This window comes from Martes martes, assembly GCF_963455335.1.
Source record: "Martes martes genome assembly, chromosome: 1".
NCBI lineage: Eukaryota > Metazoa > Chordata > Mammalia > Carnivora > Mustelidae > Martes > Martes martes.
In genome coordinates this window covers 109,767,378-109,784,675 of record NC_137888.1, presented here as the reverse complement: position 1 = coordinate 109,784,675, position 17,298 = coordinate 109,767,378, and the positions used below count along the sequence as shown (strand labels likewise).

General features: G+C 37.0%; 1 protein-coding gene across 1 annotated transcript in view; it reads right to left on the bottom strand.

Annotated features, from left to right (window-relative positions):
- TPRG1 (tumor protein p63 regulated 1) overlaps positions 1–17,298 on the bottom strand; it is a 157,165-nt gene that overhangs the window by 78,574 nt on the left and 61,293 nt on the right. Inside the window, exon 4 of the mRNA XM_080825066.1 lies at positions 7,619–7,795. Within this exon, the coding sequence (XP_080681192.1) occupies positions 7,619–7,795 (177 nt within the window). The remainder of the gene's footprint in view (positions 1–7,618; positions 7,796–17,298) is intronic.

Sequence of the window (17,298 nt, the reverse complement as noted above, 5' to 3'; positions counted from 1 at the left end):
CCAGAGGAGGCTAATATTAAATCACTGCATTTTCTTAGGAGAAGGGAATTTTCTCTGACTCTGTCCAAGTTTTCCTCTGGGATGGGCTTATGAATATTCAGCAGCTGGTTTTCCCTTGCCTCTCCTCCTTCTCTGCCAGCTGCTGCCTGACCTCTGACCTTATAATGGTGACTTAATGTCCAACCAAGGAGGGCCAACTGACTTGGAAACAAAGACAACAATCAAATCAACCTACTTAGTTCCATGTTAACAAAAGCTCTTATCTGGGAGAAAAATCAGAACTCGTTAACAGCTGATATCTAGGAGGCATGTTACAAAATGCTTTCAAGCTATCTCATTAGAACCTTACAATATGACTACTAATGAAGCAGGATGATGATCAATGTCACCTTTTTTGAGAGATGAGGAAACAAAGTTAACAGCTATAAGATCAGGGCTGAAACCCAGGCTCCACTTCTAGTCCAGCAATCTGCTATGGAGGTTTGCTAGAGAACTGAGGGGAACTTAGAACACCACACCACGCCTTCCTCACACTGTGTTCCTACTACCTGGGGCCCATGAAAGCCCTTTACATTTACCAACATGCCAGCTGCTGGCACAGGCTTTCTCTCCCTAACCCCAGAATGCAAATCTGGAGAAAGCCACACAAGTTAATTAGGAGGGCTGGAATTACATCAACTCTCTGTGGTAATAATTGGGTGCCTCGTGGGAAATAAAATAAAATATGCCATAAAAAAATGAAATTTGTCTGGTAAAACTAATGAAAGAAGGGAGATGAAAGATGAGAGAATGTGGGAATAGTATGAATATGCAGATTTCTTGGAGGTTCAATGTAAGCTATTTAAGATAACACATCGAGTGGAAACATATTATTTAAATAATCACTAAAGTAACTAAAAATGATCGGTATAGGCATTTTTTTAAAAAGTGAATGACAGAGAAGTACAAAAAGAAGATAAAAGAAATGAGTTCTTATTTGCTAATGTGAATGGGTTTATATTAGGAAGTCACTAGATATTAGTCAAAAAGGCTAGGATAAAAATACTGTGCTAAGTTATACCTCTAGCCACCCATAGAAAAAGATAGACTATAAACCTTCTTGTTAAAAGAAAAATACACTCAGAACACCTAGGTGGCTCATACAGTTAAGCATCTAACTCTTCATTTCCGTTCAGGTTATGATCTCAGGATCAGAAGATTAAGCCTTTGACAGGCCCTGTCAGCACGGAGTCTGCTTGGGATTCTTTCCCTCTCCATCTCCCTCCCCCTCTTTCCCTCCCCCTGCTCAGGCATGAGGGTTCTCTTTCTCTTTCTCTAAAATAAATAAATAAAATCTTTTTAAAAAAGAGAGAGAAAATACACTCAATGGAAAGCAAAGGAAATCTAGAAAATATGGCAATATATTTAAAATAATATAACAATACAAAAATCAAGATGGCAGAATAAAGATTATCATTGTCATATCATTATATGTAAGTAGGTTCATCTTACCAATTTAGAGAAAAGACACCCAGGTTGGATCACAAAGCAAAATTCAATCATATGTTATATATATGAACATATGAAAAACAAAGAGACTCAGGTTTATAGTATGAACTAGGTAAATATATATGAAGAAGATGCAAAGAAAACCAACTTAAGTTTTACAATATTCACCAGACAAGAACAAAAACAGGCAAGGCACTAAAGAAGATAAAATTTATAAGGAAAAGATTATAATCTAAAATAAATATCAAATTCTGTAAGTGTTCCTACATTAAATAAGACAGCATCAATATTCATAATGTAAAGTCATGAAAGAAAAAAAAACATAGTAATTAAGGAAAATTTAATTCTCCACTCTTAGTCTATGACAGATCAAGTAGCCAAAAAAATAATAATAATTGGTTAATTAATTAATGGGCAAAGACAGAGAAGACATATATAACATAATGATAGTGGATCAAAATACCAGTCATCAGGTTCTATACACAGAAACAGAGACTGCACATTCAAGTACTTATGAAATGTGGTTAAAAATTAACTATTTAAATGTAAAAAATTCAGTAAATCCAAAAACACAGAAATAGAGAAGACAGTCTCTAAAAACAATGTATACATCTAGAAATTAATAATATATCACAAAGGAGTAAAAACCCTTCTAACTTAAAAAAAAAGTTACCTTAGTCATATCCTTGAATCAAAAATAAAGCAAACAAAAACAAAAGGGTATATGAAATATAATAAAACATTATATCTAGAAAAGCATAATTAAAGAAAATTTAACATTCGTAAGATTTATGCATTTAATACAAAATAACTCTAAATAAACTTTAAGTGAAAAAGTTCCAAAATACACAACAGAATATACACAAATAGAGCAACAGGAAATACAAATAAATATAAAAAATAATAAATGGGAAAATGAACAAGTAAACTCAAGAGGTGGTATTTTGAAATCAACTAACTATTAGCTACTCAATTACCTATGTAAGGAAAAAAAGCATTACATATAAAATAATCTTTTATTATTACTTTAATCATCTGTCTTCTTACTTCTCTAAGTTCAATGAAAATTTAGAAACCTAAATGAAATGGAATGATTTTCTAGTAAAAAATAAAGAAAATAGCTATAAATAGAGAGAATATCTAAACATGACAATATGATAGAGAGAATTGAGAAAGTTGTAGTGCTACTTCCCCTTAAAAAGCACCAGGTCCAGTCATGTTCATAGGTGAAATATACCAATCATCTTAGTAAAAGATAAAGCCATTTCTTTATTTAGTAAAAATCAAGAAGGGGAGGGGAAACATTGTCTTTTAATATAATTACCAAAATCTGCAAAGAGAGCCCAATAGAAGACAACTAAATATCAATCAAATTTATGAATATTGATATGAAAAACACTTTTAAAACTTGCAATGAATATTCAATAGAATATTAAATTATAACATAATAATTCCAAGTGGACTTATACCTTGAATATATAAAAATGTTTCAATATTAAGAAATGTGTGACAGTACTCATGCTATTAATCAGATCTAAGGAGAAAAATATTATCTTCAAAGATGCTTTCTATAAAAGCATTTGTAGAAATTCAATATCTAGGCATAGATGCCCAGCAGACTAGCTCTTTTGAAGATAACAACTAGAAATTCTACACAAAATACCAAAAAACAAAACAAAAGCAAAACAAAATAAAACCCAAAAGACCCATCTTCCTCCCCATAAATATTCTACCTATGGCATTAGAGAGTAAATAAAGGAAGTCTCCACAATGCCAGGAGGAATAAATTTGAAAGTAATCAGTATACAAATAATCAACAAATTATGACCTATCCTTAAAAAGGACCATCAATGGAAGCAATCCATTGATGACCCATAAGCTTGAAATGACCCTTAAGTTGGAATTATCAGGAAGAACTTAAAGTAATTATTGTAATTATGTTAAGTAAGATAAAGGAAAATATACCCATAAAGAAAAGAAAATATATGAAGTATTTTAAGAGAAATAGAAAATATAAAAGAGAACAAAATGGATGTTTTAAAACAAAAAGAACAATTGAAGTGAAAAAAAAATACTTGATAGACTTAATAGCAGAATGGAATGAAAAAGAAAAATGTCAGTAAATGTGAAGTTACATTAATAGAAATTACCAGTATGAAGATGAGACAGAGAAGAGACTCAGAAAAAATAGAGACTCAGATACCTGTAGGATAATACCAAAATTTCTATTATACATATAACTGAAATATTAGGGAGAAAAAACACAGAGAATGGGACAAAAAAAGTTTTAAAAGGTAATAAGCCCAAATTTTCCAAATTTGTTGAAAGATACAAATTTTAAATGCAAGAAGCTCGGGGAATCCCAAATACATACATGCACACACACATTCCTAGGCATATCACAGTCAAACTTCTGAAAAGTAAAAATAAAAGTAACGTGTGAAAGTAGCTAAAGAATACACAGAATAGCAGTTCAAATAATTATGAACTTCTCTTCAGAAATTATGGAGGCCAGAAGACAGTGGAACTACATCACGAGAGTACTGAAAGAGAAGAAAATGTCAAGTCAGAATTCTCTAACTAGAGAAAATATCATTCAAGAATGAAGTCTAAATAAAGATGTTTAAAATATATATATATATATATATATATATATATATATATATATATAACCAGATTGCAGTACAAGGAATAAAAAAATAATTTTTCATATGGAGGGCATATGGCATCAAAAAAAATCTAAGTCCTCTGGAACAAATGAAGAGTATCAGAAATGAAAATATCTATTTAAATACAAGATACAGTTATATAAACTAATTTCTTTGAAATACATGTAATTTCTTTAAAAAAATATTTAATTTATTTATTTGAGAGGAAAGAGAGCAAGCACAGGTGAGGTAGAAGCAGACCCGCCCCTGCTAAACAGGAAGCCTGATGTGGGGCTCTATCTCAGGACTCTGAGATCATGACCTGAACCAAAGGCAGATGCTTAACCAACTGAGCCACCCATGTGCCCCACATATAATTTCTTAAAGCAAAGTTTATAACATTATTGTGGGGGGATTAAAATGCACATACAAGTAATATGCATGACAACAGCACCATGAAGTTCAGTGAGGAGAGGGTGTAAATAGTGCTACATGCATATTGTATATGTGTATGTATGAAGGTAGGTATATATTTTAATGTATATTATGATGTTTTTATATATTAAGGGAGACTTTCTGTCTGGGGAGAGACAACTCCTCTTGGGCAATAAACTCTTGGAAATAGTTAATTTTTAGAGATAGTTCAACCCAGAGTACACCATTGATATGCATATAAAACAACCCAGAGTCATACCTCTTCTATCTGGTCCATACACCCCAGAGGCAACATTCTTCTGCCTTTATTAATCCAGGGTCAGGAACTAAGAAACAATGGATTACTCCTATGGCTTTAAGTCCACCAAAATTATTAAAACTAGCCAATCCCCAAATTAATTACCCTGTCATGCCTTGCCCTTCCTAACTCCAGTAAAGGCCATGGTCAAATTTCTCTCATTGCTCCTGCCCTTTCAGCCTCCTGACTGACACTGGTGAATTCCCCTGTGGCCCTATGTGACATACGGTGACCTCCTATCTTAGATCTGTGAGTATAATAAACTTCTTTCTTCTAAGCTGCTTTCTCATTTTCGCCTGTGACCACACCAACTTTATCATACCATATCCAACATTTACATTCCTAGAACAAAATGTTTACAAGGTTTCTATGTTTGAAATATAGCATTAAAAGGTTAACTCTAAGTAGACTGTGAAAAATTAAATACTTACAATATAATTCCTTCAGGAGTGGTTCTCAATATGGAGTGCTTTTGCCCTTAGGGTACATTGGCAATGTCTGGGGACATATTTTGATTGTCATAACAGAAGCAGGGTACTACTGTCATCTAGTGGGTATAAGCCAGAGTTACTGCTAAACATCCTACAATGCACAGAATAGCTTTCCACACCAAAGAATTGTCCTGTCCAAAATGTAAATAGTGCTGATGTTAAGAAATTCTGCCTAAAGTAATCACAAAATAACATAAATGTTATAGCTAAAAAGCCAACAGAAATATTAAAATTGAATTAGTAAGATTTAAATAATTAAAAAGACTGTTGAAAAGGGGATAAAGAAATAAAACTAGAAAGGGGAAACAGAAAACAAGTAATAGGTAGACTCAACTTCAATCAAATTAAAATTATATAAAATGTAAAAGGATTAACACTCCAATTAAAAGGCAGAGATTATCAGAATGGATTAAATGCATGATTCAATTATGTGATCTCTATAAGAAATGAGGTTTGGGGACACCTGGGTGGCTCAGTCAATTAAGCAGCTGCCTTCAGCTCAGGTCATGATCCTGAGATCCTGAGGTCCTGAGATCAAGTCCCTCATCAGGCTCCTTGTCCGGTGGGGAGCCTGCTTCTCCCTCTGCCTGCTCTGCCTGCTATTCCCCCTGCTTGTGCTCTCTCTCCTCTCTCTGTGTTAAATAAATAAATAAAATCTTTTAAAAAAAGAGAAATGTAGCTGGAATATAAAGATGTGGAGAGTAAATGGATTAAAAAAAGATTTACTATGCAAAAAAGTATTAAAATGATGGAGTGGATAAAATAAAATTAAATATAAAAATAAACTTCAACACATAGAATGCTGGTAGAGATAAAGAGGAACAAATATTTCATAATAAAAAAAGCTCAATTTTTCAGGAAGACATATTAATTATAAATGTATATGTACTTAATAAAAGACTCTCAAAATACATGAAGCAAAGAATAATAAAATTAAAGAAGCAACAATAAAACTCCATGATGATAGATTTTACCATCCCTTTCTCAATAACCAATAAAAAGCTAGACAAAAATCTGTAAAAATATAGATAACCTAAACAGTGCTGTCAAATATAATGAACTAAATGATATTTATAGAAAACTATGTACAGAATTCTTTTCCAATGAACAAGATCATTCACAAAGATGTACTACTGTTCAGTCAGTAAAAGAAGTCTCAATATATTTGTGAAGATTAAAATCAAGGCCATATGTTCTATAAGCTAAAATTAAATATTAAAATCTTAAGAAAACTCAAAATATTTGGAAAATGCCAAAACAATTTCTAAAGTAGTCATGGTTCAAAGAAGAAATCACAAGAAAAATTAGAGACTACCTCTGGCTGAATGATAATAGAAGCACAATATGTCAAAATCTATGAGGTCCAGTATAGGCAGTCCTTAGAAAAAAATCTAGACCTTTAACCACTCATAACAGAAAAGAAGAAAGAGCTAAAATTGATACCCTTCGGTTTCAAATTAATAAGTTAAAAAAAAAAAAAAGAAAGGAAAGGAAAGGTAAACCAAAAAGTAAGTATGAGAATGGGGAAAAAAATAAATCAAAGAGCAGAAATCAACAAAATAAAAATCAAATGAGAGTGAAAATTAACAAAATGAAAAGCAAGTTCTTATAAACCAAAAAAAAAATTGAAAGGTCCATTGGGAAAAAAAAAAAAAAAAACAGAAAGTATCATCGTGAATGCCAACACATCACTGAGATGGTTGATGTCATCTCCCCTAAGCTGCCAGAGCAGAGCTCAAAGAGACTTCTTTTAAGAAGAGCTATTAACCATCATAGATTCTGTCTGCTCAACTTACTGAATAATTTCAATTTCCAAAGGCATTACACTCTTCCCACCTCTACTCCTTTGGCTGTGTTGTTCCTTCAGCTTGGAATGTTAAATTTTTGTTCTCCTTCTTTGGCTAACTGCACCCAACATCAAATGTAGGCTAAAATCCTTCTCCAGAAAAGCCTCTCTGATTCTCTGCCTCACAAATTAGGTTGAGAATCTTTCCTCCACGCTCCCACAGCTCCATCCACTTTTACATTCAACCATTTGTTTCTCATGCTCTCATATTAAAGTACAAATTTACTTAAAGATGTATCCCTGGTGTTTGACACACAGTAGAAACTCAATAATTGATGAAATCAACTGTAGAGCTTCACTTTTTTCCTATGGATTCACCCAGTTTACCATACTAAACTCAACTTTGCAATTGACTCCCTATGTGACACGCCCCCACTGAACCACTATTCCAAATCTAAGACATCACACTCACTTGTCCAGTGACATCCCAGGGAAGACAAACTTGCCCAGGCAGATTCTGTAGACAGAGCTCAGGGGAATCCGCTGCAACTGCACACAGCTGAGCATGATAAAGTCATATTTACAGATCAAGAGGGTCTTGTCTGTGACCAGCAAAATCCTCTCCTTCTCATTGTTCCAGTGGTCTATCCTGTAGGAATCATCACAGAGGATATGAGTTAATGGCATGGTCTTTCCAAGTTAAAGATAATGGCACTCCTGAAATGTCTCTACTTAACACGGAAAATAGGGAGATTTGATCACCTCAGAAGAGGGATTGAGGGATACCTAATGCCATCCTCTCTCTCTCAGTCCAGTTCCATGACCAAGGGAGTAGGGAAGATGGAAGATTGCAGAAAGAATATGATTTCAGAGATGAGGACCCATGAAGGGATCCATGAGGGGAATGACAAGCTTGTAGTGTGTTGACAGACACCTGATTCATGTTCCTTCCTATCTTTCCTGTTCACTAGAAAACCTTCATCTTCCTCCAAGGACACCAAAACATTGGTTTTATTCCCCAACTCAGTTCTTACTACAAACTGTACTCACTGCACACTAATTTTTTCTAATCCCCAAAAGTTATGTCACTGAGTGAAGATAAAATGGAGACAGGTGCACTGACCCCCTCCCCCACAAGTCATCTACTCATCCTATCATATCCTTGAACAAGTGAACTGGTGTTCTTGTGAGCCAAGGACAAAGTAGACACTAGATAAGTGTTTATTAAATTGATTTGCTTTGGCTTTGAGAGCCTTTCAGGGCACGAATGGAAAATTCTGACTCCAAAAGAATCTCCACCAGAGAAAACAGAAGAAATCCAAGCAATGCTGTCTGGTTAGAAGAAAATGCACATGGTCTGGAAATCCTCTCACTCACAGCAATTTTTCTGTCTATCTACTATAGTCTTTAGGATATAACACTCACAATTTTTATTAGATTTATTTCGTACATGTTTTGTTTTCCTTAGGTGACTTGAAAAGGGTGATCTGTGACTGATTCATACCTGAATTGTCACTACACAAAATCAGTCTAATGTAGAGACAGAAAGGACACCCTACTCCCATCCATTCTCACACAGTAACCACAGTGCTATTTTTAAAATACAAACAGAATGACATCACTCCCCTATTTATTTTATTAAATAGCATCTCTTTGATCTTAGGAGCGAATCCAAGTTAGAAGCAAATCCCACGGACTGTAGCATTATCTCATAACAGGTTAAGAGCCCTAACTGTCCTATGATTTATAGGTCAAATGCCTCATGCAAGAGGATTTCTTCAGTTTCTATATAAACGTGGCACTCCATTATGTTCTCTCAAAGCATCCTGATCCTCCTTCTTTTTTGGACCCATTGCTTTTTGTAAGGAGGAATGATATGTAAAACGTTTAGAAGTAAGTACCATGTGGACACTGACTGATCAGAATGGACACCAAAATACAGAGGGAGGACAGTGGCAGTCAGTGTGAGCTCAGTATTGTGTGTGTGTGTGTGTGTGTGTGTGTGTGTTTCAAGAAGGTAGAGACTCTATCCAGCTCCTGTCAAATAGCCTACAATAAATAAATTCCTGTTGAGTGAATAAATGAGTGCTAATCAAAAATTTTGAAGGTTGTTGGGCTAGATGAGGGCGGAGGTAAAACTTCCAGCTCTATAACTTACTGACTCTGTAGGATTGGATATTTAACCTGTCTTTGGCTCCTGCTCCTTACCTGTGAAATGGAGACAATACTAGCACTCATCTCCTAAGTTTGGGGAGAGGATTAGGGGAAATGATTCTCAATCAGTGCTCTATAAAGTCAGCTGTTATGATCAGCGGCGGGGACCTCAGTCCCTAAGGAATTTTGGGCAACCCAGATATATGCCTTTCCTCAGTACAGCATAGCCTAAACCCAGACAGGCAAGACAAGCCAGGAATTAAATTAGTGCAAGGAAAAGTAGACATGTAAAAAAAGAGAAAAAAAGATAGAGGAAAAGAAAAGAGAGAAAAGCAGAAAAAGGAAAAACAAGAAGGCTGGGATCATTGATAGAGGTCCTGTTGTAAGGTAGCCATAATGTGGTATGAGTATTAGCTCTACATCCCCCACAACCCTTTGAAGAAAGTCACATCTGAAGTCAGTCAACTAGAATATGGTAATAGAATCAGTGATGCAGAGTCTGAGAGATCTGGTTTAAATCCTGTTTCGCCAGTGTCCCTCCACTTCAACGATACTGCCATACTCAACTCCTGACGCACTGGGAAAAGGAAGGAATTCTAGATGATCTGTTTAACACTCTCAGTCTTAATCAGAAAGAGACTGGGGACTCTGAAATGTCTTATCGGATATCTACATAAATTTCTCTAAATAGCTTGCATCTACTTAGCAGCAAGTTAAAAGCTGCTGCCTAATAAACCAGACTTGGTTTTAGTCTAAAAAAACCACAGCTTTTGGTTGAATGGTTTTACTGAAAATGTCAGCACTCCATAATGAGATTTATTTTAAAAGGTAAAGGATTTGGGAAAAAAGAGAATTCTTTTTAGGAACACAGAGTGCTCTGCTGTGACACAGATTTTGCATAATTTACATGTCGGGAAAGTCTGAATTCAAGTAAACACACAGATTTATAAATAGTTTGGGGCCACATCTCTAGCTCCTGGGTGGTATATGTATTTATTTAGACTTCAATCGCACCTTTTTCCCCAAATAACTCATGGAAAAAACATTGAATTTCATATCCCCAATATTAACATAATTGAAGTTGGGTTGGCAACAGTATCCACCACAAATATAGGGATAGGAGTAACAGTGAAATATTGTGGAGATTTACAAAGTCCTTGGATATTGATGGTCCTATTAATCCTCACAACAACTCTTTGGACTAGATGTTATTACCTTCGTTTTAAAGACAAAGTAGAGACATAAAACCCAGCCATGGTATTGGCTTTCTTCCCAGTACCATCCACCTCCAAAGAGAGGGTCCTTCAGGTGGTATGAGAATGTGGTAAAACCCACTTCTGGAAGGAGGTGACATGATGATATATACCACTCCTGGGACTGTTCTCTCTGGGAAACCTTTCTCCTGAGAAAACACACATTACTGTCCCTTTCAAACCTTGTCCTCCTCCAGTGTTCCCATCCTGGCGAAGAACCCTCCTTCCAGTTATGCAAGCCAGAGACATAGGAGGGAGTCCTTCTGGACTCTCCCTTTCCTTACCTCATCTGCCAGGTCCTAAACATTTGATGCCCAAAATATTTCTCAACACCACCCACTTATCTCCATCTTGACCTTGACCTCCTCTTGACTGGATCAAGTCTTCCCTCATCTCCTGCTTAGACTATCACAGTCACCCTCTTACTAAGTCTGGCTACTAGTCACCTAGACCCATTTTGCCTACATCTACTTTTGTTCCCTCCTAACCTCTCTACCTTTTAAGGGAGACCTTTTGAAAAAACAAATTTGGCCCACACCTCTCCACTTTGGCTTCAGACATTTCAATAGTTCTCCAGAGTTCTCATACGAAATGACAAAAGTTCTTCACCAGGTCTGAAATGCTCTCCACGGTCAAGCCCTACTTACTTCAACCTCATCCCAGGTCAAGTCTCTGCACTCATTCTTCTCCATCTTTCAGTTTCTTGTCTTCAACATCCCTACTCCTACTAAAGCGACTTTGCATTTGTTGCCTCCTCCTGGGATTCTTTACTTAACTGCTATGGTGCTGAGCTCAATTACTCCTTACTCAGGCAAGCCTTCCCAGACCTCTGTGACTACTTCTGCTCTTTCTAATGTACACTTACATAATGCCGCACACTTCTTCATAGTGCTTACCCCAGATGAAATTTTAGTTATTTCTATGATGACCTAATTAACGTCTGCCAAAGACAGAGTTAGTTCTGCACATCGTGTCTCTGAGGTTGCATGTGTCCAAAAAATATTTCTGAAATGAATTAGTAAAGAATGAACAATCCTTGTGCTGTACAAGCCATATGCCTTGGCTCATGCTGTTTGGGAATCCTATCCTCACGTTTACACATTGAAATACTCCCCCATAAAATAGCACAGTTTCAAAAACTAATCAGTAACATTGGGAAAATGTTCATGCAGTGTAAAAATCAGAAAGAGAGGATACAAAATGTTACTTTCAGTATACTTCCAACTTTGTAACAACAAATCCATAGATCAAAATTGTAACTGATTATTTCTGAGTGCTGGGATTTTTCACGCTTTTGTTAGCCAGTATTTAATTTCTTTTGACAATGAACATATTCTACTTTCATGATAAAAAGATATTTTTTAAAAAATAATCTCACCTATCCTTCAAGTCCCCAGTTTAAATGCTATCTATTTCATGGAGACTCACCCTCACCAGTCTCCAGCCTACCTCTTGCAAAGCAGATGTCATCTTTCTTTGCATTAAAGACACACAAGCTTGGGGCACCTGGGTGGCTCAGTGGGTTAAAGCCTCTGTCTTCGGCTCAGGTCCTGATCTCAGGGTCCTGGGATGGAGCCCCGCATTAGGCTCTCTGCTCAGCAGGGAGTCTTCATCCCCCTCCCGCTCTGCCTGCCTCTCTGACTACTTGTGATCTCTCTCTCTCTCTCTCTCTGTCAAATAAATAAATAAAATCTTAAAAAAAAAAAAAAAAGACACACAAGCTTTTTATCAGAGCCTCAGCTGTGGCCCAGGTCACAATCTGCTCTATGTTACAGTGATGTCTACCTTCAGAATATCCTCTTGTTCCCCACATTTGATGAGAGACCCCCCCCCCCAGTATAGAGAGGTGTTTTAGTCCTGTCTGGGTCCCCTCATTATGCCAACACAAAGCCAAGAGAGAAATCATAGCAAGTGAGCAGAGCATGAAAGACGAAACCGTACGATTCATCCTCTTAGTTGTGAGACTCAGTGTCTCCTGGCAGAGGCTTTGCCGTATCTCCTGTTGCCACTGTTGTTCCTCAGCACTAGTGTCATTTTCCTATTCGATGAAGGGCCTGGACTCCCCAGTATAAAAGGGAATCTAGGAACTCCAGATTTGTGGTTTCCTGGGATGACAACAGTTTTACCAGCAGAGGGCAACAGCGAACTAGCAATGACAGGCAACCGCGCAGAGCAAGTTTCCAGGTCCCCTACCTGGTCACTCAAGCCATTCAGATGCTTTCCTAGTGGCCCCAACCCCACCCCAACAATACTTTCAGTTGCTCTTTTAAGGCTGTGTCACATCAACTCGTGGTTTAGAAATGATTTGCGTCCAAAAATATTTTTTCTAACATTATTCCTTCACACTTACACACACACACACACACACACACACACACCATTCAGTAGAAACATCTTCCCTAATACTGAATAGAGTGACTATACCTCGTTTACAAATTCATCTTCCTTCGTGTGTCCCTCCAGCCTCTTAGCATAGCCCAGACCTTAAAAGAGGAAGACAGTTTCTTGGCTAGCCAGAAATCGGCAACCCAGGAGGAAAACACTGAATCATTCATTCCACACATATTCCCTGAGCACCCACTGAGTTCCAGGCCCTGAAGAGAATCCAATTTGGGTTTGCTCTTGAAACATAAACAGATGAAAAATGCATGGCATTGAAGCAAAGCAATTTTCCTCCCCCTGGGTTAAGTGAAGTCTTAAAAAACCTGTAGCTAAATAATCCACATTAAATTCTTTCAATCAATTGGTTTTTCTTTCCTGGGCCCTCTCCATTTTTTTTAAAATAGGGGACCCTCCAAGTAAACATGGTATTCTAATAAAAACCCGTTGCCCACAAACCTTCTTTGTTCTCAGATCCCCTGACCTGACTCACTGTGGTTCGGTTTTCTCCCCACCACCCCACAGAGCTAGGCATGTTCCAAGCTCTGTGGTAGCTACTGGGAATAGTGAGAAGAATATTCTGCTCTTAAGGAATACACAATTTTCTAAGACATGAGATGAAATAATGTATGGAAGAACTAATATGGCACCCAAAGTTGTGATGAGATTTTATAATATTAACACAAGTCCACAGACTCAGGTCTCCAGATCCCCAGCCCCGGTTCACAGGGCTGAGGAAAAGGAACCCCAGGAATCTACCTATTTCATGCCCTTGAAGAACATTCTTTTATCAACACTTCATTCCCTGCTGTTAGGTGTAAGATGTTTGTGCTGAAAAAAACATACGTTGCAAAGCAGGAATGATTCTTGGGAATAAACACATGCAAAAAGTTTTCAGGAGTATTAAGTTTTGTGTGTGTGTGTGTGTGTGTGTGTGTGTTTTAACACTTCCTTAATGTATACCACTGTAGGATAGACAAAGTGTCCCCATAAAACATAGACAGGATGGACATGGAAACATCTATTCACGTACCCACAAAGACTGTTTTTTTCCTGAGTAAGAAAAAACAATGGTCATTTTTTCCCTCAGAAAACAAAGGAGTTTTTGAATTCTGAAATATATAATGAAACTATAAACAATCAGTTTTTACTTAGGAAATTATACACATATATAATTTATATGTGTGTGTATGTGTATATGCAAAAATACATATATATGTATGTATGTATACACACATATATATGCCAATTCTAAAGCTTCTGAGATCTACATGCATATGAATAATTCTGCCATGCATTTTTCTTAGGTTATAATCAAAAGCCTTCATTTATCAGGGGGTCTTCTCTGGATCAGGTAGTGTGCCAGATATTACACAAATATTACCTGTTTTAATCTGCATCGAATAGTCTGGATGAGTACAGGTGAGGAAATGGAGACTCAGGGAGGCATAACAGACTGAATGTTTATTTCCCCTCAAAATTCCGATGTTGAAGCCTTAACTTCCAAAATGATGGTACTAAGCAGTGAGGCCACTCAGAGGTGATTAGGTATAGATGAGGTCATGGAGATGGAGCTCCCCCCATGAGATTATGGGCCTTATAAGAAGAGGAAGAGACAGAATTTTCTCCCTCCAGGATGTGAGGATACAATGAGAAGGCAAGCCAGGAGAAAAGCTCTCACTGAAAACCAAATCTGTGGGCATCTTGATCTTAGACATCCCTGTCCAGAACTGTGAGAAATAAATGTCTGTCATTTATCAGACTCTATGGGCATTTTGTCACAGCAGCCCACGTTGACTAATAAAGGAAGCTAAATTATTCCAAATAACATAGCCTGGATTCATCCAAGGTATGTTCCACCTTAAACCCTTATGCTCTCCACTCTACAAAAACACCACTTATTAGGAAGGTAATGAAATCTCATCATGTAATCAATTAATATTGCTGAGTGTTTACACACTTGATACTTGAACAACGTAGGTTTGAACTGTGTGGGTCCACTTATATGCAGATTATTTGGTAAACAGAGTACAGTAGTGTGAGTGTATTTTGATTTTCTTAATAGCATTTTCTTTTCTCTAGCCTACTTTATTGTAAGAACACATATAACATTCAAAATAGGTGTTCATTGACTGTGTTATTGATAAGCTTTCTAGCCAACAGTGGGCTCTTAGTAAAGTTTGGGGAGCCAAAAGTTATAGATGGATTTTTGACTCTGTACCCATAATCCCTTCATTGTTCTAGGGTCAGTTGTGTTTTATTAAAGACATTATGTAGGTGCTCACACTGTAAAGTCCTCTACAATTTTCCCTGTTCTTAAAAACTTATACTCTAATGTGGGAGAACATAAATCAGTACTATGGTATTGAGTGATAAATAATAACATGGAAATTTGTATACAGTGCAATGGAAATCCCAGCTGTCTACTATTGATTTAATGTTTACTTTGAATAAGATTTTGGACTCAGTTCTTTGTATAAATTACTTCATTTCTGCTCACAGAAAACCTGTGAGGATGTGTCATTATCCCCATTTTATAGATGAGGAACGAAAACATAAAGAGGTGAAATAACTTGCCCAATTCTGGAACTACAATTCACACTGAGGGTGTCTGCCTCTAGAAAATATACTTTTGATTAACCACTCTGCTACTGAAAGGTATTTAAAACTCCCAAGGAAATGAGGAAAGGCTCTGGATAAAGTGTGCTTGAAGAATTTTTTTGAAATAACTTGATGCAGAAGGTGGATTAATTAATTTTAGATAGAAGGAACAGCATGTGCAAAGACAGACGATGACATGTACAGAATGACTTGTTGGAAGACACATATTTGCACAGTATGTAAAGGAAATTCATGAAAACAGATTTACCATAAAAAGGGAAGGTAGAACCCAGGAGGATTCTGACTCAGGGTTGCTGAGATGGAATCCTGGGCCTCTATCCTTTTTTTTTTTTTTTTTTAAGATTTTATTTATTTATTTGAGAGAGCATGAGAGAGGAGAAGGTCAGAGGGAGAAGCAGACTCCCCGTGGAGCTGGAGCCTGATTCGGGGCTTGATCCCAGGACTCCAGGATCATGACCTGAGCTGAAGGCAGTGGCTTAACCAACTGAGCCACCCAGATGCCCCTGGGCATCTATCCTTTTAAAAGATATCCAGAGGCAGGACCAAGGTTTTGAAAGGTCAAGACATTGTCAGGAGCTGACCTCTCAGGCACTGAGGTGGAGCCATTTTGAGCCTAAACCCAAAGAATTTAAAGGTGGCACTGGAAGTTCTGTGGATTTACCCAACTTTTCAGAGTGGAATGCTACAGAGTATTTCTAAAGATTACTTTACCAATGCAAATAATTAATCATGACCACCCTCACTTTATCAAAAGTTCTTTAACCACCAGGAGTGAACCTCTTCTGCTTCTTAGTCTCCCAGCCAAAATAACTAACCAGAAGGGATCATTGTATTATGTCATAGTCCCAACCTAGTCCTGGTACAGAGAAATTGCTTTGTGAATGTTAATTTCTTTTTTTTATGTCCCTGTCCTGAAGACAAACAGCCCTTGATCAGTAGTTTTGACGATACTCCTATTAGCTTAGACTCATTTTAACCACAAATGGGTCTTCATTTCATGGTACATTTCAAGTGCTAGATTCCTGAGCAATGGTGGGCTTCCCGTCACACAGACCAGAGTTAGAGACGCAGTTCTGACCCTTACTAGCTGTGAGATCTTACAGAAGTTACTTATCTTTCCTAAAATCTATTTTCCACATCTCTAAAATGAAAATAATAATAATACAGATATACTTCATAGAGTTGTTGTGAATTTTTAAAATAGTGTTACAGAGCATTTAGTAGAATGCAAAGCACACAGAAAACACTTAGTTTTCATTGACTATTAATATGATGGTGATGGTGATGATGATGGTGGTGATGAAGAAGGAGGAGGAGAAAATGATGATAAAGAATTCTTTTAAATTCCTTTAAACACTTTTGCAGCAGGGAAGCCTGGGTAGCTTAGTTGGTTTAGCATCAGACTCTTGATTTCATCTCCAGGCATGATCCCAGGGTCATGAGATGCGGCCCCAAGTAGAGTTCTGCCCTGGGTGTGAAGCCTGCTTAAGATTCTCTCCATTTATTTGAGAGAGAGAGAGAGTGCACAGGTAGGGATGAGAGGCAGAGGGAGAAGGAGAGAATCTCAAGCAGACCACACTGAGTGTGGAACCCAATGCAGGACTGGATCTCATGATGCTGAGGTCATGACCTGAGCCAAAATCAAGAGTCAGACACTTAACCAACTAAGACATCCAGATGCCCCAAGGAAGGTATTTCTTTAGAGAAGCAGTACTAGATATCCAGTCCAGACATATCCCCTTTA